The sequence below is a fragment of the Ictalurus furcatus genome, chromosome 16 (genome assembly GCF_023375685.1).
Source record: "Ictalurus furcatus strain D&B chromosome 16, Billie_1.0, whole genome shotgun sequence".
Lineage (NCBI taxonomy): Eukaryota > Metazoa > Chordata > Actinopteri > Siluriformes > Ictaluridae > Ictalurus > Ictalurus furcatus.
Window position 1 is genome coordinate 10,878,755 of NC_071270.1, and position 26,460 is coordinate 10,905,214.

Genomic DNA, 26,460 nt, shown 5'->3' on the forward strand with positions numbered 1-26,460 from the left:
ATGAATGAGCTGTAATTAGAGAAATGATACTATAAGAGCATTAATATAAATCATTTGAATTATTAGTACTGTGAGAGCTGCTGTTATGGATAATCAATTAGCAGTGTAACATTTAGCAGTGCTGTGGTATAAATAATATATAAAATATACAAATATTAGATTAATTTCAAGCGTTTTCTAAGATCTAGGACATTTTGGTGTGTTTCTGTCACATGGCTAGAAGAACACCTCTGCTGTCTGTCTGAATATAAATAGAAATTTTAGAATATTGCCTTTCTCCTTCCTTAAGAGTATTTCACAGCCCTTGCACACAGGCCGTACACCGTCCCTCCCTCCCCATGTTCTGGCCCAGTGAAGGCAGAATAAGGCTGACCTAAAATCCAAATTGATTAATGGCCTTGCTGTCCTGCTGACGTTCCTGGTGCTGCTTAATTTCAGTTGCACACCACACGAGATTGAGCTTAAACCACGATAATGCTATATATAATAAACAAAACCTTTATTTTACATTATTTAACAACTCCTCTTATACATATTATATTAATGTAGAGTTTAGCATGGCAAAATCACTTGTGTTGAATTAACTCCTGCAAGGTACATTTATACCATAATGTCTTTTGGTCAGATGAACTCTTTAGATGTTAATTATTTTATTTTGTATTTTGCAGTGTTTAGTGCTACATATGAATTTATTATAGGTCTAATACAAACAATATAATTAAGATATTGTTATGCTACATATACTACAGTTGGGTGAAAAAGTTTGCATACCCTTAAGACAAAACAAGTCAAGAAACAGAAATTCATTTAAACCAAAAAACTTTATTTTTCAGAGATTTCACAAAAAATTATGTAAATTATCACTCATAATCGAATTATCAGTTCAAAACTGTAAAATGCATTTCCTCTTCTGAATATTAATCTCACCAGGATTTTGTGATTTTGTGATCGCAGAAATGAATGCAAAATCAAGCAAACGCCGCAATAATCGCAGGATAAAATCAAAATTCAAAATGACCTCAGAATTTTCCGCAGATTTTGGCCAAGACGCACCATGTGACGTCCTCACAACACGCATTCAGCCAAAGCCCTCATCGATTCATGTGTGTCGAACATGATTACAGCTAAAAGTTCTCATTTACCAACAAACATCACTGTGAAAGATCGTGCAAAACAATTTTGTGCAATTGCTTTCTGCAAAAAAGCACAAAAAACTATGCAAATCGCATTGCAAATTTGGGAAAAAAAATTGCAGCAAAATCAAACATTTTTGGCTGCGACAATCACAAAAAAACCCCTCCACAAAATCCTGTACGTACCGGACTATGACATTTTGCAATAACTTGTATGAACGACCAACGGTTTGTCCTTTATAACTGAATCTTTCATACTCTCTGTGCAGCTTTGGATCATGTAATTTGCATAATATTCCCACTTCATTCCTGACATATCTGTTATAATTCTTCATGATCTTGCCCTTTTCTTTGTCTTTCTCTTTTTAGACCAACAGGGTAATGGAATTTTTTTTTTTTTACTTTCTGCTTTTTTAGTTCTTTTGTTGTTTGGATTGCTGTTTTGTCACAGGATACACACACAATTGATTTTTTCCACCCGTACATAATAGCAGATGGTAACGGTATTTCTTCTTCTTCTTAAGACATAGGCCTACGTTTGCAGTGCATTCAGCATCCTAGAGACATGCACACCAAGACTAACGCCTTCTCGTCTGGCTCTTTGTCTTGAAAACCATTTCTTCGCGGCAGAGCATGGTGGCACCAAAGCTTAAGCAGAACAGCCTTCCTCTTCCCCCCCCCCCTTCCAGAGCAGCCCTTCTCTTTCTCTCCGCTCTCCTCCTCTTTTGTGTGACTCCCCACGTGTCTAATACTTTAGCGGCTCTAATCAGAGGGGGCGGGGCCTCGTCGCAGTGTCAGATTTCCCTGCGCGCTCGCGCTCGACTGAATTAGACGCTCGTGCTGGACCGTTATACGGAGGCGCCTGTTAATGTTCGCTTGGACACGCGTGAAACAGGACGGCTCGTAGGACCCAGTGGCCTCTTTTTTTGTTATACTGTACGGTCGTGAAAAGGCTCGGGGTCGGGCAGCCTGCACGGCATTTACGCGCACCTGACGGGCGGCACGCTGGAGTGGAGATCCGATATTTGCGGCTGAAACGCAAGCGCGTTTTTGTGTCAACCTGGACTGGAAAAAGGAAAAGACAGAGATCAGATTTGCTGTGGACATGGATTTTAGCCTGGATCTGTAAAAGCATTCGTTTTTCCCCCCTTGTTGGGGACACATCAGCATCCGAGCAGGGTTTGTGGAGGAACAACAGGACCAGCAGCAGCAGCAGCCTCGATCCCATGCATGTAAGCAGATGCTTCATTCAGTGTCTTACTACAATCTAGGCTACGATGCGCAGAACTGCGTAGAGGTTTGCTTTTACAATGCATCAGATCTTACTTTATGCGCTTTAACCACACGCAGACCACGAGTGTCTTTCCCATTCATACATTCCCATCTCCGTGCAGTCAAAAGCCAGGAGCGGCTGGTAGGAGCGGCTTCATTCGTCTCAGCACCTCTGAGACCTGCTTCACTCAGTGCAATTGAGAACACCCTTTAACACGTACACTCAAGCATTCATGCAAGTTCAGATAGACATTAATGAGCACTGTAAGTGTTCATTCAACCTTGGACATTTTGCTTGGATTGGCTGTAGGACTCTAGGGTAGTAGTATTGTGTGAGAATGATCAGGACAGCAGCAGTGATCTTTATATAGGGATGACAGTTTAATGTGATTTCTTTCTTTACACTTTGAGTATGTAACTTTTAAAACACCATTCATTCATTCATTCATTCATTCATTCATTCACACTCTTGTATAATAAATCAATGAAGTAATGACTGTAATGTCATATAGACATTATAGGATAAATTATGTAAATTGTTAACACATTGATTTATTGCTTATAGTGAATTCCTGCTCCGTTAATATGTTAGCTTACAAGGATTTAAAATAATATTTCACCTGAATTTTAGTGAAGCAAATTGCACATCCTTATCAAATTCATTATTTATAATGGCAGTTTTACTCTTGTAGATTATTTGACCACATGTCACGGAGAGAGGGAGTCAGTCACAACATCCATCCCCAGGTAAACTTGGCCGTCCTCGGTGTAAGTGGTCAAGGAGTGATCCTTTTTCTTCTGAAGGGACTTGCCTGGAAAACCGACTCTGGTCCTAATGAGAAACATATGGTCATTTTCTGACCGCATTACCATTTTTATGCCTTAGCGTCGGTCGGAGCTACTGCTTGGGTATGCTGTGATACCTCCTGAAGGGCTGTGGAAATCTTTCAGCTTGCGGGGACACCTCACTGGGCTACTGATGACAACTAACATTTAAGTTCCTCACTGAACTCAAGGGACACTGTTAAACCAGCTAAGGAAGTGTGGCTCAAAGCTTCAGTTTCAATGAAGAAAGAGCAACTCAAAACAGTTCAGATGTAGACCAAAAAAATAAAATAAAATTATATATATATATATATATATATATATAAAGAGAGAGAGAGAGAGCACTAAAAGCTGTTTTAATGTATGCAGGCTATATATACACACTTTCACATCTAAGGTAATTTAGAGTTGTCAATCCACCTTCTGGTTTGTTTTAGGGAGGTCGGAGGAAACCAGAGAACCCAGAGAAAACCCACACAGACACGGGGAGAACATACACAGAAACTCCACATAGACAATAGTCTGAGGTCGGGATCAAACTGGGAAGCCTGGAGCTGTAAGATAGCCACCCTACCTCCTGCACCAACGAGTAGAAAATTCTAACATGCATATTAATTCATTCATTCATCTTCAGTAACAGCTTAATCAGATCCGAGCCTATGCAGGGTACATTAAGTTCAGAAATAAAATCTGGCTGGGTAGCCAGTCTGTCGCTCAAATATAAATAATGATATTGAATGTTTTGAGAGTAGAGCAAAAAACAGATTATTTGAGTCCAAATAAAAACATGAATCTTCTGAAGGTCTCAAGACAGGTCTGGGAGAGATTGTAATACTGCACACGTGAGGTCAGGAAATACGGAGCACATGTGCATTCCCAGCATGGGTTGCAGATCACAGAGCTATAAAATATAACAGTGCCCAGTAAGGGGCAGTCTGTTGGTACTGTTATCCTTCATCACTTGGATGCCGATCACAGAGCTGCTCTTATTAATGACTGAAGTTTTTCAGTGTTACTGGGACACGCATGCTAGCTTGCACCCCAGGAGAGGGTGTGTTAGGATGTCGACAGAATGACATTATACCACCATACACTTTGCTTCACAAGCATCGTGATTACTGTTGTATTGGGAGTTTTTATTATTTTTTCCCCCTTTAGTTTAGTAACTTGTAGTCATCTGTTATGGAAGTGAAATAAAAGTAGGCTTCTCTGCTTTTATTTAACCTTTTGCACCAAGTGCATATCAGTTCATATAAAGAGGGCAAAAACAACATGAAAAAACAACATGCCACCATAGTACTGACCATCACTCATGTTTTGTCACTTATATTTTGTAGCACAAACTGCTCTCTCAGTCACCACTAATTCTAACTAATGTCTATAAGACTCAATGTTAAATACTAAATACTAATGTCATGAAATGCAGCTGCATACACACACGCGCGCACACACGCACACACACACACACGCACACACACGCACACATTAGAATGAGTAACAGATGACAGTAGTGAGATCTACATCAGATCTTTTGCCTTAAGTACCTGGGGGGAGGGGGGACATTTATACAAGAATTACACAAGAAACTCCAAACCCTCCCCACTTACTTATGGCATCCATGAGATGTTCTGTTTCTTCTTTTCGTCATCATCTTTGTCTTACCACATGAACCAAAACAATTCTGCAGTCTGACATTAAAAGCCTTCATGTCTGCAAATCATTCCATTTTAATCAGTTTCTCTCTGTAGTTAGAATACACTGCCAGCTTGCTGAAGCAAAAGCTGGTATGTCTAAATGCTTCAGGATAGTGTTGTTGTCCTATAATCTCTTCATTCTGCTCATTAAACATTGTTAATATTAAACATCATAAGGTAATGGCAAATGAATAATAAGGCAACAATGTATTCTTATTAAGTTTGATTTCAGTAACATTTGAAATTTGGTACATTGGATTATGTTTTTGTTTGTCTTCTGCTAAGATACTGTGCATAGTAGTCAGTAATTAATGGATGTAGGGCTCATATGTATATAGTAGAGGAAAACTTTATTTCCCACTGAGATTTGTTTGAAATGCTGAAGTCTGTTGATCTGTATGTATCAGGAAGAAGAGGTACTTTGAAGTATAGGAAACGTGCAGTAAATCCCCAATCCAACTCAGGAAAAATGAAAGTCACAGGAGCCAATTCTGGTTCGACTAATCAACTGCTCCATTAGGTAATGGAGCAAACTTCAGTTTAGTTAAATAGCTTTGAGCTGAGTGACTGACCTTGAGAAGAAAGCTGAGTGAATAGCTCTGGTAGTGTTTTGCTCTGCTAATGGGTATTGAGCTCAGGCCTAACTTCAGGCAAATGGCCTGGAAACAGAATGCTTGGAGATAAGGCCTGAGTTTGCTCAAGTCCTGTGAACCTCTGCTGAGGCATAGTTCCTATTCATTTCCTATAGAGTAATGAATGTAGACTGCCCTGTGTGGAAGTTTTATGATGCTCTTGTTACTTATGGGTGAATACATTTAGGGGTTTTCGACTACAATTTGTAAAGTTTCAACTATATAAAATGTCTTGCTCACAAATGCCTGGATAAGCAACTAACATGACTGGATAGCAGCAACAGTTACATTTTAATGCTTTATTAATTATTTTACACAAATCTTTACATAAAAAAATTGCACAAAATTGTTTTGCATGGTTTTCACAGTGATGTTTGTTGGAAAATGAGGCCTTTTAGCTGTACTCATGTTCGACACGCATGAATCGAAGGGGGTTTTGGCTGAATGTGCATTGTGATGATGTCACATGATGCACTGTGATGACATCACGTGATGCACCTTATGCAGAAAATGTGCCCAAATATGCAGAAAATCGCTGGTAATTTTGAAAAATTGCAAGCTCCTGCGAATATTTTGGAGTTTCCTTGATTTTGTGTTAATTTCTGCAATCAAAAATTTCAAAATCCTGCAGGGACAGATAGAGTAAATGCATGTAACTGGTCAAAACAAGCTGCAGCAAAAGATTTGCTACAGAGACCATGGTTCATGTTTAAAAAACTGGAGTTGCTGAATTATAGACAGTTTATATTATAGTTTATATATAGACAGATAATATTTTTTGAGTGTTCTGTTCAAGCTGGTAAAATAGTTTGCTCAGGTGAGGTCCTGTCCTTGATTTGTACTGTGCCAAATCTGGTCTTTTAAATCTGTAAAAAGACTAGCTTTTTCCTCTACCAGTTATGGAGTTTAGTTTTGCAGGGTCTCTAGACATTTTTTGGCTTTGGTTAAAAAACAAAAAAAAATCAAAAACAAATTCTCAGCTCTACAGTTAGGTCTAGACTGAGATTAATGAGACCCACCACCATATTATTCACATGTTCCATTTTAATATCTTCCCATTACTCACTTATATGCTGGTAAAGTCAGATTTCATTTTGCAAACGTGTGAAAAAAGTACACATGCTTATACTCTCCATTTGGACTCAGTAAGCAATTCAATATACTATCTTAGATACAATATTGTGAACAAACTGAACAAACTGAACCAGGCAAAGCATGTATGTTTTTCCCATTATAGATGAAGACATATAGTAGCAAAATTCAAGTTTAGTGAAAGAACAAAAAGGTAACTAAGAAACAAATGTGTTCACTTTTGTGAACACCCAAAATTCCAGTCCAATTTCAAGACATCAGGCAGGCCAGAAAATAAGGTAAAAGTGTGTGATGAAGCTACTAGTGTATGTTGTAATCTAGAGTAAAAGCAACCCACTGAACATTAGCAAGTTTGTTTCATCAAAGGTGTAAGATCACATGAAATACATTGAAGTTTCATGTTAATTTTCTTTCTGTAATCTGAAATGCAGTCTGATTGCACGCTATTTATTAGGTCAGAGAAATTGGGTCCAGTCCAGACATCACTGCATTATTTCTAATGGCTGGAATGTGAACAGGGGACACAAGAACCTGATATACCACAATTCCTGTGTTTAACATCTTGACATCCCCAATAACGAGGCAGTCCTTGCTTGTTAATAATTCAGTGACCTCGTCTCTCTCACTGTCTCTGTTTTCCTTTTAAGTTTTAAGTTTTATTTCTCTAGACAGCATGCATCCCAACACAGTTATGCAGAAATTAATCCAGCCCCGATCACAACATGGAAACTGCAGGTCGTTTTAGATTCGTCTTAGTGGCTCATTACTTAGTTATAGCTGCTCTCTCTCTCTCTCTCTCTCTCTCTCTCTCTCTCTCTCTGTCTGTCTGTGTCTGCTGTGTCATAATGCAATTAGACTATTCAATTTATACTAATTGAAATCTATTGAAGTATTATACTAATACTATATTAAAGGGCAGAAATAAATGAGCTAAACAACATCTATGCATTCATTCATTACATAATACAGCTCTTTTAAACGATAAAAAAAAAAACAACTATTAAATAATAAAAAGTATTCTGCCCAATTTTTGGTTTATTGACCTGCTTTCAGTCTGTGAATTATGTCTTAATATGTTTTTTTTAATTATTATTATTATTTTTTTAAGTAAAAGTTTGAATAGAACAATGGCGTGCAGTATGTGACAAAAAGTGTCAGGAAATGTTTGATATACTGTGGTAACTTTCTTGGAGGTTAGTCAGTACTAAAACAAGCATTATGTTTCACCATTAGTTGCTTCACAGGTCTGTTGGATAAAAGAATGATGTCAACATTCCAACAGCATTGATGAAATATGTTTATTGGAGTAGGTGAATTAAAAGAAATTAAAGGAAAAGGAGTGAACATAGACACTTCAGGTTTACAGTGAAAGCAAGTGGCCTACAGGAGCATGCGGTCTGGCATAAAATATGTATCACCTGGACATGGTTGGGTCACTGCCTGAAACCCTTGCTTTGTTTCCTCTGGCCTTGCTTCCAGTTTGAAGGGGAATCGTTGGAAGCCTTGAGGTTTATAGCTCTGCATTTCTGCGGTTACAACGCTTTCTCAGGAAATTTCATATCCCATTAAACCTGCTTCACCAAGAGGCTGTAAAAAAGCAAACAAGTGGACGATGTGTGTGTAATGTGTAGAGAACTGTCCGTAAAAGTGTTACACCGCACTGTCATTGCCGGTTTACATCAATGGTATGTCTGTAAATCAAATCAAATCATGACGTCATTTGTTCACTTGACCCTGACAGAGTCTGTGGTTTTGTGTACATATCAGTAGGTATTATTTTTATGTACACTTTCTGAAAGTGGAGCTAGTCTAAGTCATGTTCTGACACATAAAGCTCAACCGGCCTCCAGTAGCATTTCAGGCCCATATTGATGATTTACAGTTAGGAAGTGTTTGCTGAAGTGCACAGAGGGTATTTCTACACTGAAAATTGCAGCATGTAATAGTGCCCAGGAGCATAATCTCTCCTGCATTACTTTATTGCAATAAAGAAATTCTAAAGGAAGCATTTTGTTCTTGCCATGTGTTCAGTAAATGGGCCTATGTTTACACGTTCTTATAGATAAGAAACTTGCATTAAATCTGCTATTTTACTACTCTGTGGAGATGTGAGGTTGACATGCTTTAGTGCTTGGCATACTCTTATTAAAAACTCAGAAACAGGTCACACTAATACAAAAACCTTCCAGCCTTCCATAACCTTAATTTGAAAATGATATTTCTGTTCTTACTGACATTATACTGTATGTGAATTCAGGCAGCTAAAAATTATGAGAAATTGGGTTTTTCTGCGTATAACATACTTAGACACCTCTACATTAACATATACAAAAGTTTCCAAATGTTTTATTAATGGTCTAAACTTGTCTGGGCCTGGACAGACAAGGCTACAAAACAGTTGTAGGCTATGAATAAAGATGGGTATAAAGATGGACAGTTTTATACTGAAGATTACGGTATAAAAGATTACGGTATCATGGTCTCATTTCTGTTTATGTTTTATTTATTACAAGTTATATCAAATGCAAACTCAATCTATAAATAGTCTGTGTTTCCTCCAACCTCCCAGAAACCTGCCAGTAGGTGGATTGACCAAGTTGAATTGCCCATAGTGTGTGAATGAATGTGTAAATATATATGTGCATGGTGGCCTGTGATGGAGTGTTGTACCATCCAGGGTGGATCCCCGTCTCACGCCCAGTGTACCTGGGATAAAGTTTTTGTGGAAAACTGCTTTAATTGGTGAACTTGCTGTTGCACAAAATTGTTTTGCACGGTCTTTTGCAGTGATGTTTGTTGGTAAATGAGACCTTTTAGCTGTACTCGTGAATCGAAGGGGGCTTTGGCTGAATGCGCATTGTGACGACGTCACATGGAATATATATGATAAATATTGAGTTTTCTTGATTTTATGTTCATTTCTGCAATCGGAAAATTGCTAAATCCTGGAGGGACTATGTAAATGCATGCTAAATGCACAACATTTTCTGTGTTCTTCAGCTCAGTTGGAGTGCTACAGCTGCTGTCCATGCTCAGAGCACTGAGCATTGAGGATGTAAAAGGATCAGTCTCCATCCGTAAAAGTTGTTGCTGGCCAGGACCCGTCTGCCACCTTTGCCCCAACACTAATTCTCTGATGACAGCTGGAAGGCTATATGCAGAAGGCTTAGGCTTTGTGCTTTTCCAAGTCTTAGGCAGAGTATTGGTGTGCATTCCTTACCCTGTCAGCTTTGGGATGTAAAAGTTACAATACACTATGAAATGCGACCTCCTGCAAGACAGTATTTCAAGTGCAAAGCATTATTATTTATTTACTTAGTGTTAAAATGTATTTCACATATCATGGGTTTAAGATAAAGAGCACTTGTAATGAATGATGCTGACCAAACTATCTAGATTGATGATTAAGTACGTACATAGAGATAGATCAGTGGTCAATCTATGACAATAGATGAAGTTACTCGATTACCTGGATCAGGTTGGTGACCACTGAAATAGATGAAAATATCAAAAATATGAACAAATTAGCTCATCAGCTGTGTTACAATTACTAACGATTAATACGAAAACATTTTACACTTGTATGGTCTTTATTGAACTGTATAATGTCGATTACCCTGATCTTGGATTCTCACTGATTTGTTCTTACAGTATAATAAAGCGCACCATTTTTAGACAATTAATATGGGACAAAAGAATAAAAGAAGATGCTGAAGGAAATATCATGTATCACAAAAATCTATATGTCTTTAAGACATACTACATTCCATAGAAATCCTGATCCCCAGCTGTTCTGAAATGGCACTTGAAGTGCTGAAGTGCTGCCATGTAGTTATGCAGTGAACAGAAAAGGCCCCCCACTGCTAATTTTCCTCAGACGCCCCTGTCAATCACTTAGTCTAGCCTGTTTATTCTGTGTGATCGAGGGGCAGTTGGGACCCTGGCATATTTTAATAAGCTGTTAAATATAAGAATATATAAGAAAGAATGTTGAGGTTGTGTGGTAATTCGTGACTCTGGAGCCTATTTAACTTGGCTTCTATTGGTCTCTGTGTTTCCATTGTGTCTGTTACATGCATTAGGATGAAACTAGGCTGCTGCAGTCCTAGCGAGAGCCTGCAGGGGGTGTCATTCTCTCAACTGCAACTTAACCCTCAATATTCTAATATTCAGCACAAAGCCTCATAATAGTAGCAAAGGGTATTTACTGTGTCTGTAGAATGGACACTTACAGTGAGTAGATTATCCTACTGACTGTAGGCCTTTTATGTTAAGCAAGCTTCTCTTGATTGACCCATTTACTTGTATCAGACCAATATGACGTGTTAAAAATGTAAATAAAATGTAGGTAGTGTATAGCATGATATTGTGATAGTCAATATGAAAATCCCTCTGTATGGTCAGGCCACACTGGTGAATATACGTATATCCCTGTGAGTTTTTTATCTTCCTTTACACTTACATCCCTTGTTTATCACGAGAGGGAGTGTAAAATGATTCAAAGCTGAAAGTTTGTTGTCTAGACTACTGGGGTTATCAAATAGATTTAAATGCAGATTCAGGTTTACTTAATTCCCTTTTTCATTTTTGTGATTTGTACAGATACCCATTCTAAAGCAGTACTGACAAGGACAAATTGCAGTCATAATCTGTGCACACATTTAATCTACAGTGATAGTCCAAGATCTTGCCAGTATGGTTTGGAGAACCTCACATTCACTGACAAGTTGCATGTCTTCCCAGCATAGTGCAGGCTGAACTCTGGGGTTTGGCCACCGTTCCAGCCAAAACCGTACAACTGTCTAATCTCTGTAATGTTTTTTTAGTGCTAGATGAAATAGCATCTGTAAGTCTGGCCACCTGTGGCTCTCAGTGGTCTGTATTCCCATATGGGACAGGAGTTGGAGCCGTCAGCTCCAACACACAATCTTGCCTTCTGTTTGTGTTCTCTCTCTCTCTCTCTCTTGCTCTCTCTCTCTCTGTCTGTCTTATTTTACCTTTGCTTACATCTCAGTTTTGGAGAAGTTTACAGAATTTAATTTTTTTTGAATCAAGTGAATTTTATTTAGATTGCGTTGCCCATATTCAGGGAACATTCCTTATGTAATCACTCCTGAATTGATGGTAGCTTGGGGAATTAGGCAAACAACCTTTCCCTATCACTCTATAAACTATTCCTGAAACTATTCCAGAAAATCTATGTTGCAATCCTGTTATGCATTCTAGATATAAAATCTATTAAAGTGGTTTTATATTTAAGCTATGAAAGTCTATTTAATAGGAGACAAACCCAGTAACACTGGGTACAAAGTGGAGAATTCATCGCTGTGAACACATGAAACTGACAGTATAGACAGTAACCCGAACTAGGACCCTGAAGCTGTGACGTGGCAATGCTACCCACTGCAACCCCATCATCATCATCATCATCATTATTATTATTATTAGTAGTAGTAATAGTAGTAGTAGTAGTAGTAGTAGTAGTAGTGGTATTAGTAGTAGTAGTATTAGTAGTAGTATTCACTGTAGTTACCAATGTAATGATGCATGATAGGCTAGTTTGAATAATAACAGAACACACATTATAACAGCTCTGGGAAATTTTAAAGCTATTTTCATCATTGTCCATTGGTGGGAACAAGCAAATTTAGCTAGCTAACATGACGCAAACTATTCCTTAGCCCCACTGACCACACTGAACAATAATATTGGATTTCTTCAGTTTGTTATTAGCTACAGTTAGCTAATGAAATTGACTTTGTAATGCTAGCGTATGTCATATGATGCAGCTTAATGTTATGTTTCAGTAGCTATTACTTTTTTGTAGCTTGCTAGATGACAAACAAATGTTGCTTATGTGTGTGCCTTTCATGCCTTGTGAGGATTCTACTCAGGCCATACACAGAAAGGATAGCCACATTATATAATATCCTAAGGATGTATTCTAATCCTATTTTCCCCCAGTTTAGATTGCTACCCCTGTAAAGTCATTTGGTCTAAACTGGCCACCCCAGTGTAAAATATCTGGCTATGCAAAGCACACACAGGGTTCATCATTATATTAAAGATATATATTTATTTAGGTCAACTTGCAAAAAACATACTTAAAGTACATAGCAGAAAGATTTTTAATTTTTTCAATAATACAGATAAAATTGGGAGCGTTTAAGAATTGTATATTTTTAGAAGAACACTGTGTAGAACATTGACAAGAGAGCTGCTCTCTAACACAATTGTATTCTGCACCAGTGATCCACACCAGACCTCTCATGCATTCCACTGCCTTATAGACAACAGTGGTGGAATTTGACATGTGTCTGGTGTGTGACTGTGTTTTATTAGTGCGATTCCAGGCTGTGATCTGTTTTCTTTCTCTTCTCTTGCAGGTGTAAGAGAACCGTGCTGTGATGAAGTTATTCAGAGGCTCTGGGGACAATAGCTTGAGACTAAGGATGTTTCTACTTGTTTTTTTGACTGTGGAATTGTTAACAGTAAGGGTCAATGCGGATGCAACAGCAAGCATCCTGGAGTTACAGTTGGATGAAGAGCAGCCTGCAGGAACAATAGTGGGTGACATCAGTGCTGGGTTACCACCAGGAGAAAAGGCCTCCCTCTACTTCATCTCTGATCATGAGGGGACTAGCGTTGGAACTGACCTCCACATTGATGAGACCACTGGCATTATCAAGACTGCTCGGCGTCTGGACCGGGAAGAGAGAGACCATTATAGCTTTATTGCAGTTACCATGACCGGCCTCACAGTGAAGGTATCCATCACAGTTAATGACATTAATGATCATGCTCCAGTGTTCCCCAAGAATAAGGCCTATTTGAAGATCCCTGAGCAGACTGCAGTGGGGACAAGGTTTTCCTTGGAGCCAGCCACTGATGCCGACAAAGATCAGCTCACCACTCAGGGATATCTCATCAAAGATGGAAATGTGGGGCAGGTGTTCAGACTGGAAACTAAGAGGGCAGCAAATAAGGTTCTTTACTTGGATCTGGTGGTCAATGGTGTCCTTGACCGAGAAAAGAGGGCTTCTTACTCTTTGGTTTTGGAGGCCTTTGATGGGGGATCTCCTAAAAAAACAGGGCAACTGACTCTGGATGTGACGGTGCAGGATATTAATGACCATGCTCCGGTTTTTAATCAGAGCAGATACCATGCCATCATCTCTGAAAGTCTCCCTCAAGGAAGCAATATCCTACAAGTGTTTGCCTCAGATGCAGATGAAGGTGACAATGGCCTTGTGCTTTACGAAATTAACCGGAGGCAAAGTGACCCTGATCGATACTTTGTCATTGACCCTCGTTCTGGAATTATCACACTCAACAAGCCTTTGGACTATGAAGTCAGAAAGGTCCATGAGCTTGTTGTACAAGCCAAAGACAATGCCAGCCACCCAGAGATCACTAATGCATTTGTCACTATCCATGTTCGTGACTACAATGATAATCAGCCAACCATGACCATCATCTTTCTTAGTGAGGATGGGTCACCTCGAATATCTGAGGGTGCCCAGCCTGGACAATATGTTGCCCGTATCTCAGTCTCAGACCCTGATTATGGTGAATATTCAAATGTCAACGTCTCTCTGGAAGGCGGGGATGGTAAGTTTGCCCTCACGACTAAGGACAGTATCATCTACCTTATCTGTGTGGACCAGGTTCTGGATCGTGAAGAGAGAGACTCGTATGAGCTTCGGGTCATGGCTACAGATTCTGGCACCCCACCACTTCGAGCGGAATCCTCTTTTACAATACAAGTCACAGATATCAATGATAACCCTCCTCTGTTTGATCAGCAGGCATACAAACAGACTATTCCAGAAGTGGTTTACCCAGGTAGCTTTGTGCTACAAGTAACAGCACGAGACAAAGACCAAGGCCCAAATGGTGATGTCCGCTACAGTATCCTGCCCAATAATGGGACACATTCTAATTGGTTCACCATTGACGCTGTGACAGGTATCATTACCACAGCTACTGAGCTGGATTATGAGACAGATCCAAAAGCAAGTGTCAAGATAGTGGCTACAGATGGTGGAAAGCCCCCTTTATCGTCTACTGCCATGGTGGAAATCAGTCTGCAGGATATTAATGATAACAAGCCAGTCTTTGGGAGCAGCTTCTATAATGCGTCCATCAAGGAGAACACAGCTGCAGGGACGTGTTTCCTTGAGGTGGGAAAGTCCTATCCTTGTTGCTAATACTGAAAGTACTTATTGTTAAGTTTATTTAGGTAATTGTGCTATGCTTTCCACTGCAGCAAATCATTGGCATCCTATGTGGCATCCAGTGTTATGTATACACAGTACATCTACATATATGGTTCTGGTAATTCTGGTAGTTTAAAATTGATCTGCTACCTTTGATCCAATTTTTTTTAGGAGATGCATTAATGAAATGCATTACTGGGAAAATATATTTTAACTATACAGCCTGTATTTAAACAAGGTAGATCACAAAGCAGTCCTGTTCAGAATTTAGAAAACGTATTAGAAAATTTTATACAACAGTTTGTTCCGGTCGACTAACTTGATTGAAAAGTTTGAAGAGTGCCGATATTTAGTAAGACAGCACTGGTATATTTCACTGTCTGTAACACTATGTTTGTTACATAGCAGTTTGCTGAAATTCAGTACAACAGCACTCTTGCTCATGCAATATTGCTTAACTGGCCAATGATAACATGTTCGCTATATCAGAAATGATGAAGATACTCAAGCGGTAGACCTGCAATTAAAGAAAATTGTTAAGTTCTGCTCCACCATCAGTTGCAATCTAGACTTGTGCAGAAAAATTCTTCAAAGTGAACCTGTAGTAATAAGGCTTTTTTCCCCTGTCCATTTGCATGTTTCATTTATGTTTTGTCATTGCCACTATTGTATTTGTAACTGTCCCGTGAGTTTTGCATCATCCTATGCCATCCTCCATGGCTTTTACATGAGCATCATAGGTATGCTCACACTAAATCACACTAAATAGCAGTTGTCTTTGGTTGCTATGGTGCTTAATCGGGTGCTGGTGAGCACGTCATTATGCATTCTAAGACCACTGATCTTAACTAACGAGCACTTAATGCAATCCTTCCTAATAACAAAAAAGAAAATATGTATTATACTGATTATTCTTTGTTCTGACTTAAGGCCAGTATGATCAACTTAGCAACCATTCATAATTTGGGCCATTCATCTTCTCAAGCTTGTTTTGAAAAGTTTTGTTTCCTGAAAGGAAATTGTTTGCTGTTTTTCCTTCTTCTCTGCGTACATGAACTTCTTGGACTTCAAAGGCCTGCCAGGCTTGTGTACTTTCAATGTAGCGTCTGTGCTAAAAACTGCCTCCAGAAAAAAACAGTTAAGATAAATACAGGAATTCCACTTTGTTGCCGCTTCATTTAACTTTAATATTTGAAGATGGCAGTTGTCTGTGATCAGAGAAATTGGAATGTGGGTTTCATGTAAAGGGAAGAGTAGTGAGTGAGGAAGGGCAGCACCAGAGGAATATTTCAACATTCTGTAGAAGGGGACATGAAACAAGAATAGTTGTATAAAAAAAAAGAAAATAGAGGATAGAGAAAAGGAAAAAAAAGAAAACTGTTAAAGAGTAAAAGGGATTTGAGTGGGAAACTGCGAGAGTTTTTTAAAAAACAACAGATCTATCAATTTACAAAAGCAACTATTCTAAACTACTCTGCTTTTTATATATCAGAACCATTTCTTGGCAGTTATTATTAGTAGACACCATCTTTAGATCTCATTTCATGCCACACAGCACCAGCGTTGGTTTTTCACTGTTTTAGAATGTTCTTTTATTTATTCTACTGCGTTCCTCAAAGCCACAAAGAACCAAACAGAATACTTGGACAATCCACAGGATGAGATTGTTTTAGCTGTAGCACCACTGCACAGTTCCAGCCTCACCATACCGCACACATGGGCATACATAGCGCCAAACCGGCTGTGGTTCCTGCTTCTGATCCACACAGACATAGAAATTGGTCTTTGTGGTAGGTACCTCTCTCAGCAAAATCCAGATAAGTGACATGAGTTTCTTTTCACTTACACAGGGATTCATAGTGCTGTAGTTTTTTATTCACTTTTCTGGAAATCTATAATCTGGAACGTTCTGGAAATGAGTACTTAATTCTTAGTGCAGAAAAATTATGAGATTAAGTATTATGCATTAAGTTTATGAGGGTTTTGACTGGAAATATGTTGGCATAAATTGTAGGATTGACAGTTCAGTACAAGTTTTTACTAAATATTGGCTCCCTTTTCTTGAACCATCCCATTCATTTCTCTTGATGGATCATTGTTTGAAGGAGGCCTTAACTAGAGGGACTAGTGAGACAAAATATAATAATATAGAAAAGAAATAATGGGCATTGATACAAGAGTGGTACATCATAAAAACCATCATCTATTGATTAGTGCTAGTACTTTGGTCACTGTATGTTTAACTGTATTCAGAAAACTCTTGTGTGAACATAAATTAGAGAATTCTCCACCCCCTGAGTGTCTACTGATGGAATTTTCTTTGGTGTTGGTAGAGCTAACCCCCTTGTGTTTCTCAGGATTTAGTTGGCTAAAATGTAAAAGTTCAAAATTTTGGTTGGGGAAGATTGTCCAAGATCAGGATGCTCAGGGTTATTTCTTTACCCTGGCTTTCACATTAGGGGTCTGTTTCGTTCTCTTCTTATAAGGTTATTTCTCTTACCATTAGCTATGATAGCGTTAAAGCCACTGCTTTGTCCTCCACACCATTTAAAAATATGTCTACTGTCATTACAATTTATACATTATTGAATAGAAAAATTCACTTGACAGATTTGGTGGATTGTTCAAAGCATACTTTGATTAATATTACATTAGAGACAGGGACTTTTGTGTTTATCATTTTTTTACTGTCCTGAAGAGTAGCTGTTTCCTGTATGAATCATACATTGGTGTTTTTTTTCTTTCTTTAAACTATGATCTACCCAGCTGTGCTTGAAAACATACCATATCAATATCACATTGTGGAATTTTTACGTATGCTATACATTAGACATGGAGATGTTCAAGAGCACTCTGGGGCCATTTTATCTTCAGTATTTCATCACTCCACAGTCTGTGTGATGCTGGATGTTCATTATGCCTCTGCAGTATGTGTGTGTATGCAAGTGCAGGTGGGGTAACAGTAAATGCATTAAACTGCAGTAAATTCCTCCACCTGTCTGAGCAATCACGCACACTATGGTGTTAAGTAATATTTTTTGCTGAATAAACTTGGAAAGACTAATCAGATTTAATAAATCCAAGTGTATGAACATATCATACATACTGGCTGTTGCCAGTGAAGAAAGTTACCTAGGAACCGTTTCCTGTAACATAAGATCTGGCCCATGGTGGGGTCATGTTGAAATGTGCCCCACTGAAAATATAAGCCAGACTGTGGCTACCTGTTCTCACGGACTACAGCATACAGGACCGGAAAGAACAAAGCTCTTATGTCTAGGAAAGAGCTCAGTATATGTCCAGAAACAACCTGTATGTACAATTGCAAGGGCTACCTGTTAGACATGGTTTAGGCTATTTCTAAACGATATGTGATCGGTCGCTTCTCAGAATAATATACACATAGCCACTAAATAGTGGCGCAGATTCAAAACCTATTCCAGTGAAGTCAGTTACAATTACATGATTCAGTAGAAAACACTTCAAAAGCCGCACTTATGACTGGTGTTGAATTTGAATATTCACAGTCCAAACATTTATAATATGTGCAGATAACTGGACTTTGTGAGTGGTGCTATGTCTCATTTAGTCAAATGCTTTCTAGTACATGGCAAGGAGTTTGTTCTCTTTTGGTTTTTAATTATTTTTTACATTTACATTAATATTTGCAGCATTTAGTGGGGAACAACCTCTCATGCTTGTATACACTGTTCAGGGTCTAAGAATACCAATAATGTAAAGAGGAATTGGGTTAAATTAACTTAAAGAGGAATAACACACAAAGAGTTCCGTTTCTGACATTTCTGCTTGGCATTTTATTCCACAAAAACCCCACTAATCTGAAATTATAAATGTACACTCCTAGAAATAAAAAGGGTTCCTCCAGGGTTCTTTGTATAGTTAGTCATTCTTAGCCATCCCCAAAGTGTCAAACGGAAAACCCCTTTAGGTTTTAAATATTCACTTTGTTCCTCTCTGGGAACTAAAGGTTTTATGGAAAACCATGGATCTAAGTAGAACCCCTTTAGTAAACTATGAACCCTTAACTTTCCAATAAACCTTGAAAGAACCCCCTTTTTTTTAAATGAAAAATGAATGATGATTTTCCTCAGTTTCTCAGAGATTTGGGAATTTCTTTTTTTCTTTTCTTCTGCCTGGTTTGATTTGGGTGATACTGCATTGGAAATTTTTGATGACAGGTAACACTAAGTATGAATCAGAAATGGGAATACGCTTCGGGAAGTTAACAGTTTTACCTTAACTTCAGAAATTGAAGTAACTTCCTTCTTGCTCACACAGCCTTTTTTCATTGTCAATCTTGATTAAAACTGCATCTAGCTAGCATTTTTTTAAAACAATTTTTGTAGTTTACGTCTTATAATGGTGAGGAGAGTTACCTCACTAGATTCAAAATCCACTAAAAGAAAAGGGGATTGGATTAAATCAGGATAATCCAAATCTTTAGCACTTGTTTTAGATATCTTTGCTGTGTGTGGTGAAAGGTCGGCCTCTGTTTAATTAGCTTGTATCCAGTGTTATAGTAGGCAGTGAAGATTTCCCGCTTTTTTTTTGTAAAATATAAATGGGAATATGTTTCAGTTACATTTTGTTGTAAGAATTTCTTGTGGTGCCAATAACTGTGACACACGTGGTTTTGTTAAAAAAAAGTTTTGATATTGTTGTAATTTTCAGTGTGAGATTAAGCTAATTAACCACAAAGACATTTGTCATGTCTCTTTTCCCCATCTTTACAAGTTGTGGAGCTAACTGTATAACATTAGGGATTACCAAAAAAGGAGAATTTATGGTCCCAGTGGGAAAACATTCCCACTTTCTTCACATATACAATGAATTTTCTATGTTTCTACAGTTCCATTTAGTTGGCCAGCAATGCGTATATCAGCTTTGGGAGAGAGAGAGACTGTTTATTTATTTAACTAATTTCCAGCGTCTTCTTTTCTTCCCTGGATCATTGCTTTTGTTCTTGGTTCAGTTTCCCATTGTATGAACTCTTTTTTTATCTTTGTTTTTTTTTTTCTCCCATACTGATGGCTATTGGAATAATTTCCATATTTCTTCTCCCTGTGTATATCATCTTAAATCTTATTCCTTCCTGATCTTCAACCATCTAATATCTCTGTAACATGGAAGCAGCCTCATGAAGGAACATCTGGTAAAGTATTCTTTAATGACCATGGTGGGTCATGGTGGTCCTAATGGTCACCGTAATCAGATTTCTTGATGTGTTGAAGTGGATTTGTATGAATTTGCAACATCTTTGAGCTCAGAGAAAGAGCCTGGTAATATGGGCCAGCGTGTGGTCTTGGGTTGGTCTTTAAAGGTAACAGGTTTCTGAAGCAGTAACTTTCCCACCGTGTCATGTTTAGTCAGTGTGTTCTTAAGTAAACACAGATAACAGCATGGACAGCATTACACTCTGTTCTGACAGCAGGTGGCTCATTCTGACATGTTTTAATGCTAGTTGTAACCTGAAGGACAGAAAGGAGGACAGCTCAGAAAATTCTGGCCATTGATGTCATTCATTAGAATTCCTTTCCGTTATGCCACCACAAAAAGCAACATCGCTGCCAAATGCAAAGCTAAAGAACACACTGAATACACTACTCTCAGACTAATTGTCAAAATGGCACATACAGTTAGCATCTCACTTTTTACTTCAGGATCTAACACCATTGCAGTCCTTCCTTATGTAGAAATCTGTCTCAGCTCAATTTTCCATTGTTGTGTCTTAGCCTAAGTGTTTCATCGAACTTATTTATTTTCCAGAAGGTCAGCAATAGTTCCCCTTATGCTGTTTGTACTTATTTTGCTTCTGAGATAGACTCAATGACACTCTGATATATTGTTTTCTTTTTTTTCCCCTTTCTTCTGGCTAAATTCTAACGTGCATTCTCACAATGAAAGTAGATCTGCAAAAAAAATAATAAAATACTTGTATAAAAAATACAAAAGAAAAAAAAGTCTGAGTCAACTCGAGGTGATTGATACCAATTGGAGATGTATTGGTCATGATCCTGTTTGTTATTCCAGCTGCTTGCCTCAGACCAATTTCTAAATCACCAATTAGAGTGACCATGCAACCCCCCCAACCTACATACACTGTATTGTATATTCATACACATGCAACAATACATTCTAATCAAGTAAGTTCATTTGACATTATATAAACAAGGATTAGCCCTGCTTTTTCCATTCCTATCTTCTCACCAGCCACAATAACACAGCCTCTGCTCTTGTTAGTAAAGCTCTGAATGGCAGTTGGTTGAGATCAAATGTAGCCCAAACATTTTGGACTGTACCCACATTCAGCTGACATTGTTTAGGGCTGCTAAAGTTTGCTTTTAACAGTGTGAGAGAGTGCAAGCATGGGGTAAGTGTGAATTCCCTTTAGCAAACACTCTACCCTGCCCTTCCTCCTGGGTTGCCAACCTCTATAATCTAAATTCCCTGCCTAGAGAAACGAAGAATGACCAGAATGGTGGATTGAACCCAGAAAAACAGGCCAACATCTGACAATAATCCAAAAGAGTATGAAATAAAAAAGCTAGTAGAGTTGCACATACGGGCAAATCAGGAGAAGTGACTGGAAAGTATTTTGATCTGTCTCAGTACTTATACTCTTTTAAACATTTCTCTCATTCTCTTTCTCCACACACCCTCTTAATCAAGGCCCTTTCTGGCTGTCCATCTTTGTCCTCCCACCCTACATGTACTTGTATTACTTTTCCCTCATGTTTTCCCAGTCTTTGTTTCAATCTTAAACAGAATGATAGTGATCTCTGTCATAGACCATTCATCAAAACTAGACAGTTGAATATTGGAAAAACATTTCATGGTCTTCAGCTGTCCAGTTTCGGTGAGTCTGTGCCCATTGTAGCCTCAAATTCCCGGTGTTGGCTGACAGGAGTGGAACCTGTTCTGGTCTTCTGCCCTTATAGCTAATTTGCCTCAAGGTTTGATGTTCTGAGATACTTTTCTGCTCATCATGGGAGTAAATAGGTGGTTATTTGAGTTTCTGCAGCCCTCCTGTCAGTCTCCTCTGACCTCTCTCATCAGTTAGGCATTTCCACCCACAGAACCTGACCTCATGGGATGGTTTTTCTTTTTTTTTTTTTTTTTTTTGCATAATTCTGTGTAAACTCTAGAGACTATTGTGTGTGAAAATCCCAGTAGATCACCAGGTTCTGAAATACTCAAACCAGCCCATCTGGCATCAACATTCATGTCATGGTTAAAGTCACATTTTCCCCAGTTGTGATGTTTGATGTGGACATTAACTGAAGCTCTTAATCTGTATATGCTTGACTTTATGCATTGACGATTTGATAATTGCACAAATGTGCAGGTGTTCCTAATAAGATGGTGAATGTATAGTATAGCTATATATGAAAATGGAAAAATCACTAACCATTCTTCAATCAATCTCTCAGTTTCTCTCATGTCTCTTACTTTAACATGCAGTAAGCTTTTTTCCCCATCAGAGAGCTTAGTTAAGTGAAATCTAATTACAAGGCTACTGCTCACTGCAGATGTAGCCAGCAATAATAAGAACTGTATTGATTTAATGAACAGGTTGAGACATATGCTTTAATAAGGAGTGCTTAGCCCTGAGCTTGGATTGGATTATGCTTGCAGCTGCAATGTGGTCCTGCTTATTTCTGATGCTTTAATTTGTGCTACGTTATAGCCATAGACCTTTCCTTATGTACACAAATGAGGAAAAAAAAATAACATATGCATGCATATTTTCTATACCCTTGTCTCTGCACTTTCTTTATCTTTCACATTTGGACACACAAAGTTTTCCATAAACTGTGGTTGGCCTAACCAATCTGCCTTCTGTAGACTGTCAGGCACCCAGAGTATTCCTATCATGCCCTGTCCAGCACATACAGTAATTCCAACGTCTCTCTGGTGGTCTGTTCTCTGACTTTCATTCTTCCAAAACACACACACACACACACACACACACACACACGTTCTGCCAACCTCATTGACGTCTTATGCTCATTACCATATTACTGGCCCTCCCATCTTGCCACCAAATACCCAAAACTGATCTGAGGGGTTTGTTTTAAGTTAAAAAGACCTACTAGCTTGAAGTCTCTTTGTTATGGGAAGACAAGCCTTCTTTCTTTTTCCAAACCATATGCTGAGTTGATTCATAGTTACATGACCTGGTTGAGGTCAGTTTGTTTGTGTTGGCATCTCTGAGTGGCTCTTAGATATAACTATGAGTACACAGTTCCCCTTATTGAACTCTGCTCATTTTAGTCTGAAAATCCAAGCAGGTTAACAGAGCAAACAGCAAGTGTATGAGTGCCGTGAAAAGATCTGTTCCATCAAAGATCATTTCAGTTTTGATGCTTGATAGCTCAGTGACTGTACAAAGTACAGATGAACAGGAAAGGGATGTACTGAGTTGAGAAAAAACTCTATGATGTCTCTGTGAAATCACTTAAAGCTTCTATGTAGAGCCCTACAGTAGATGGTGTTTACCTATTAGAGATGGGTCCAAGTAAACTCTTAAGGCTTACACTGTACTATGGCACAAATCTTGTCATCGGATGACTGCTCACACTACACAACTTGATCTCTGGAAAGTAAAAATCATACTGAACTGTACAATACCTCATGTCACATATGTGCACTAGTCACCTCAGTCTGAAAATGTTGGCAAGCAGGCAGTGCTCAGTCTGCAGATTTATTTGCTGAAACTTCAAAACAACACTATTAACCAAAAATATATACATGTATAGACATGTTTTCAATTAGTGCCAATTTCATCACTTGGGATGTGTTTGTGCTTTTCTGTCAACATATTTAGAATAAAATATAATAGAGTAGAATAGAAGTCTGCCATCAAAATGATTTCGTATAATCATCCCCAAAAACGTTCTCAACACCATTCTGTTCCCAAATATCAGGCATCCGCATCCCATCGCAAGTAATTTATTATATTGGACAAAAGAGCCACAGAAACTTCCCTGGTTGCAGCAACTCCCATTTGTATTAATATTTTGTGCTAGTGTCCCTGAGCAACCACACCTCACTGATAGCAAAGTAACAGATAGACTTTTACTGATACCATTAATTAGGCTTCAGATATGTATATGGTGGGATCAGATCGTGACACTGCTCACACTACAAAATATCTTATTACATTTTCTGACCTCAAAAATTTGCAGTGACCTCTGACATTCCAATCAAATTCACATTATCAGGCATTGTTTACTTTATCAGAAATTGTGATTTACTTGAGATTTCCCTTTGGCCTCATCTACGATTTAGTCACAATGCAAAAAATGAAGTGTCTAAATTGTCTGAAAATTATATAGTGTAAGCCAATCCTTAATTAGCCACATAACCCTGAGGAACCCTTTTATTCTAATAGTGTACAGTACAAAAGTGATTTCCTATGTACCAGGGTCTTACAAACTTATTGGCATTGCCTTTTCACAAATACAGTGAAATTTACAGAGGAATACAACACAGTAAGCTTTATATCCCTGTGTTGGCTTGGTCCTCTCTTTTCCCTCATATATTTCCAGAAACTGGACAAGGTGCTTGTTGACCTCATGTCTCCTCAGGCTGATCAAATGAGTGAGTGATGCTGAAAAGAAGAAGAAAAATTTCCAGTAGCTGTATTTGGACTGTATGTATGTATTTGGCTCGATGTCTGACACCACTCACTGCCAACCTGGAAAAAATGGGAAGTTTAATACATGCTCAGTATTCCTATTAAGTAAAACAAATTGTTTGCCTCTGTTTCAGTGGCAGCTCTTTAGATTGCATGACATGCCTGGCAGTTCCAAACCTTTGGGTGTTTAAGCTGTAGTCTACCTTCTATGAGTTATGTGTATACTCAATGGTCCACTGTTTAACATTGTTCCATTCAGTTCCACTACTCCTCCCTTACAGCTATCTGTCCAGGGTGTATAAGGAGTAATGATTTAATAATCATTTGTCCCTTGAACATTTAAGGATTATGACCAGTATGCACAATGGAAAATATGACCTGCTCTTTATAACAACAACCTCTGCTCTGTTTTCTCCAGGCGCTTAGTAACACTCACTTTCAGTAACATCAGCGTTGTGGTGGATTATTTCCCAATAATTGAATTTTAAAATTTACTTTATCTGTCTATAGTTACATACAGTCATGTGACATGTTTAGACAAGCAAACATTTGATCATCTTTGAAACAGTGCCTATTAATAAAGTTGATATACTTGAACAAAACCTCAAGGAAACATCGCTTTTTCAATCATTTATTCACCTGAAATATGAATAGATGTGATATTCTTCTGTGGAAAAAGTGAGTACACCCTTGGCATCAGAAGCTAATATTGCCCCATTTATCAGAAATAACTTCTTGTAGGTACGTTGCATAATTGTCCACCAGTCTCTGACATTGGCTTGCTGGAATTTGTGACCGCTCTTCCATGCAATATTCTTTCAATTGCAAGATGTTTGAGGGTTTTCTTGCACGTACTCCCCATTTCAAATCCCCCACACCATTTCAATGGGATTCAAATCTGGGCTTTAACTAGGCCATTCCATAACCCTCCATTTCTTCTGTTTGAGCCATTCCTTGGTGGATTTACTAGTTTGCTTAGGATCATTATATTGTTGAAAGGTCCACTTTCAGTTCAGCTTCAACTTTCAGACAAATGTCCTCACATTATCTTCAAGCACTCTTTGATATGATGCAGAATTCATAGTTGAATAGCACATTTGCCTCACACCCCCAGAGTTGGGGGTTTGATTCCCACCTTAGCCGACCTTTGCATGTTCTCCCTGTGCTTCGGGGGATTCCTCCAGGTACTCTGGTTTCCTCCATCAGTCCAAGTACATGCATTGCAGGCTGATTGGCATCTCTAAATTGTCCGTTGTCCATCCAGGATGTCCACCGACTTGTGCCCCAAGTCCCCTGGGATTGGCTCCAGGCTCCCTGTGTAGGATGAGCAGTACAGAAAATGGATGGATCTGCAATACAAGTACCCTGTAAATGAGTTGTTATTACAGAAACAATAATGTATTAGAATGAACACCTTAATATTAACCTGTTATCTGAATTACAGCTGGCACTATTGTCAGAGCTTCTGTTACAGAAAATGAATCAACATGTTCTGATCAATCAATATATGAGACTATAAACCACAGTCTCCTCCGAGTACAAGCTGAATCCAAAGTAGGACCGAAATTCCATGCATATCTTCAGTTAAGCACTTTACCTTCACAGTAACTATTCATATCCTGGACTTGTACACTTGCAATTTTCAGTAAATCATCCAGCAGTTTCTTATTGTTATGGGTCTGTTCAGAAATATCTACTGCCTTGTGGCAAATTTCTTGCTCTGGAAAACTGGGCTTGTTGAATCCATTTGAATGAAGCAGATATGTAGGTACTCTATCCAGCCATCCAAACTTCTACACCTGATGAGCTGGAAATGATTTCCTCCTTACTAATAAAGCTTATCTGCAAACAGTCTTCAAACACTGTACAGATGTGCTCAAGCTGATCAAACAAAGCACGCATCTGATTAGATATCTGGCCTTTTGGCTGATG

General features: G+C 38.5%; 1 protein-coding gene across 2 annotated transcripts in view; it reads left to right on the forward strand.

The window, feature by feature from the left end:
* Nucleotides 1–989: 989 nt before the first annotated feature.
* Nucleotides 990–26,460, forward strand: part of dchs1b (dachsous cadherin-related 1b) — a 105,129-nt gene continuing 79,658 nt past the window's right edge. The window contains exons 1-2 of one of the 2 annotated variants that reach the window (XM_053644601.1): nucleotides 990–2,365; nucleotides 13,035–14,831. In XM_053644601.1, coding sequence (XP_053500576.1) covers nucleotides 13,056–14,831 — 1,776 coding nt within the window. In that variant the 5' untranslated portion in view covers nucleotides 990–2,365; nucleotides 13,035–13,055. The remainder of the gene's footprint in view (nucleotides 2,366–13,034; nucleotides 14,832–26,460) is intronic. The other variant, XM_053644603.1, reaches the window with a different exon arrangement.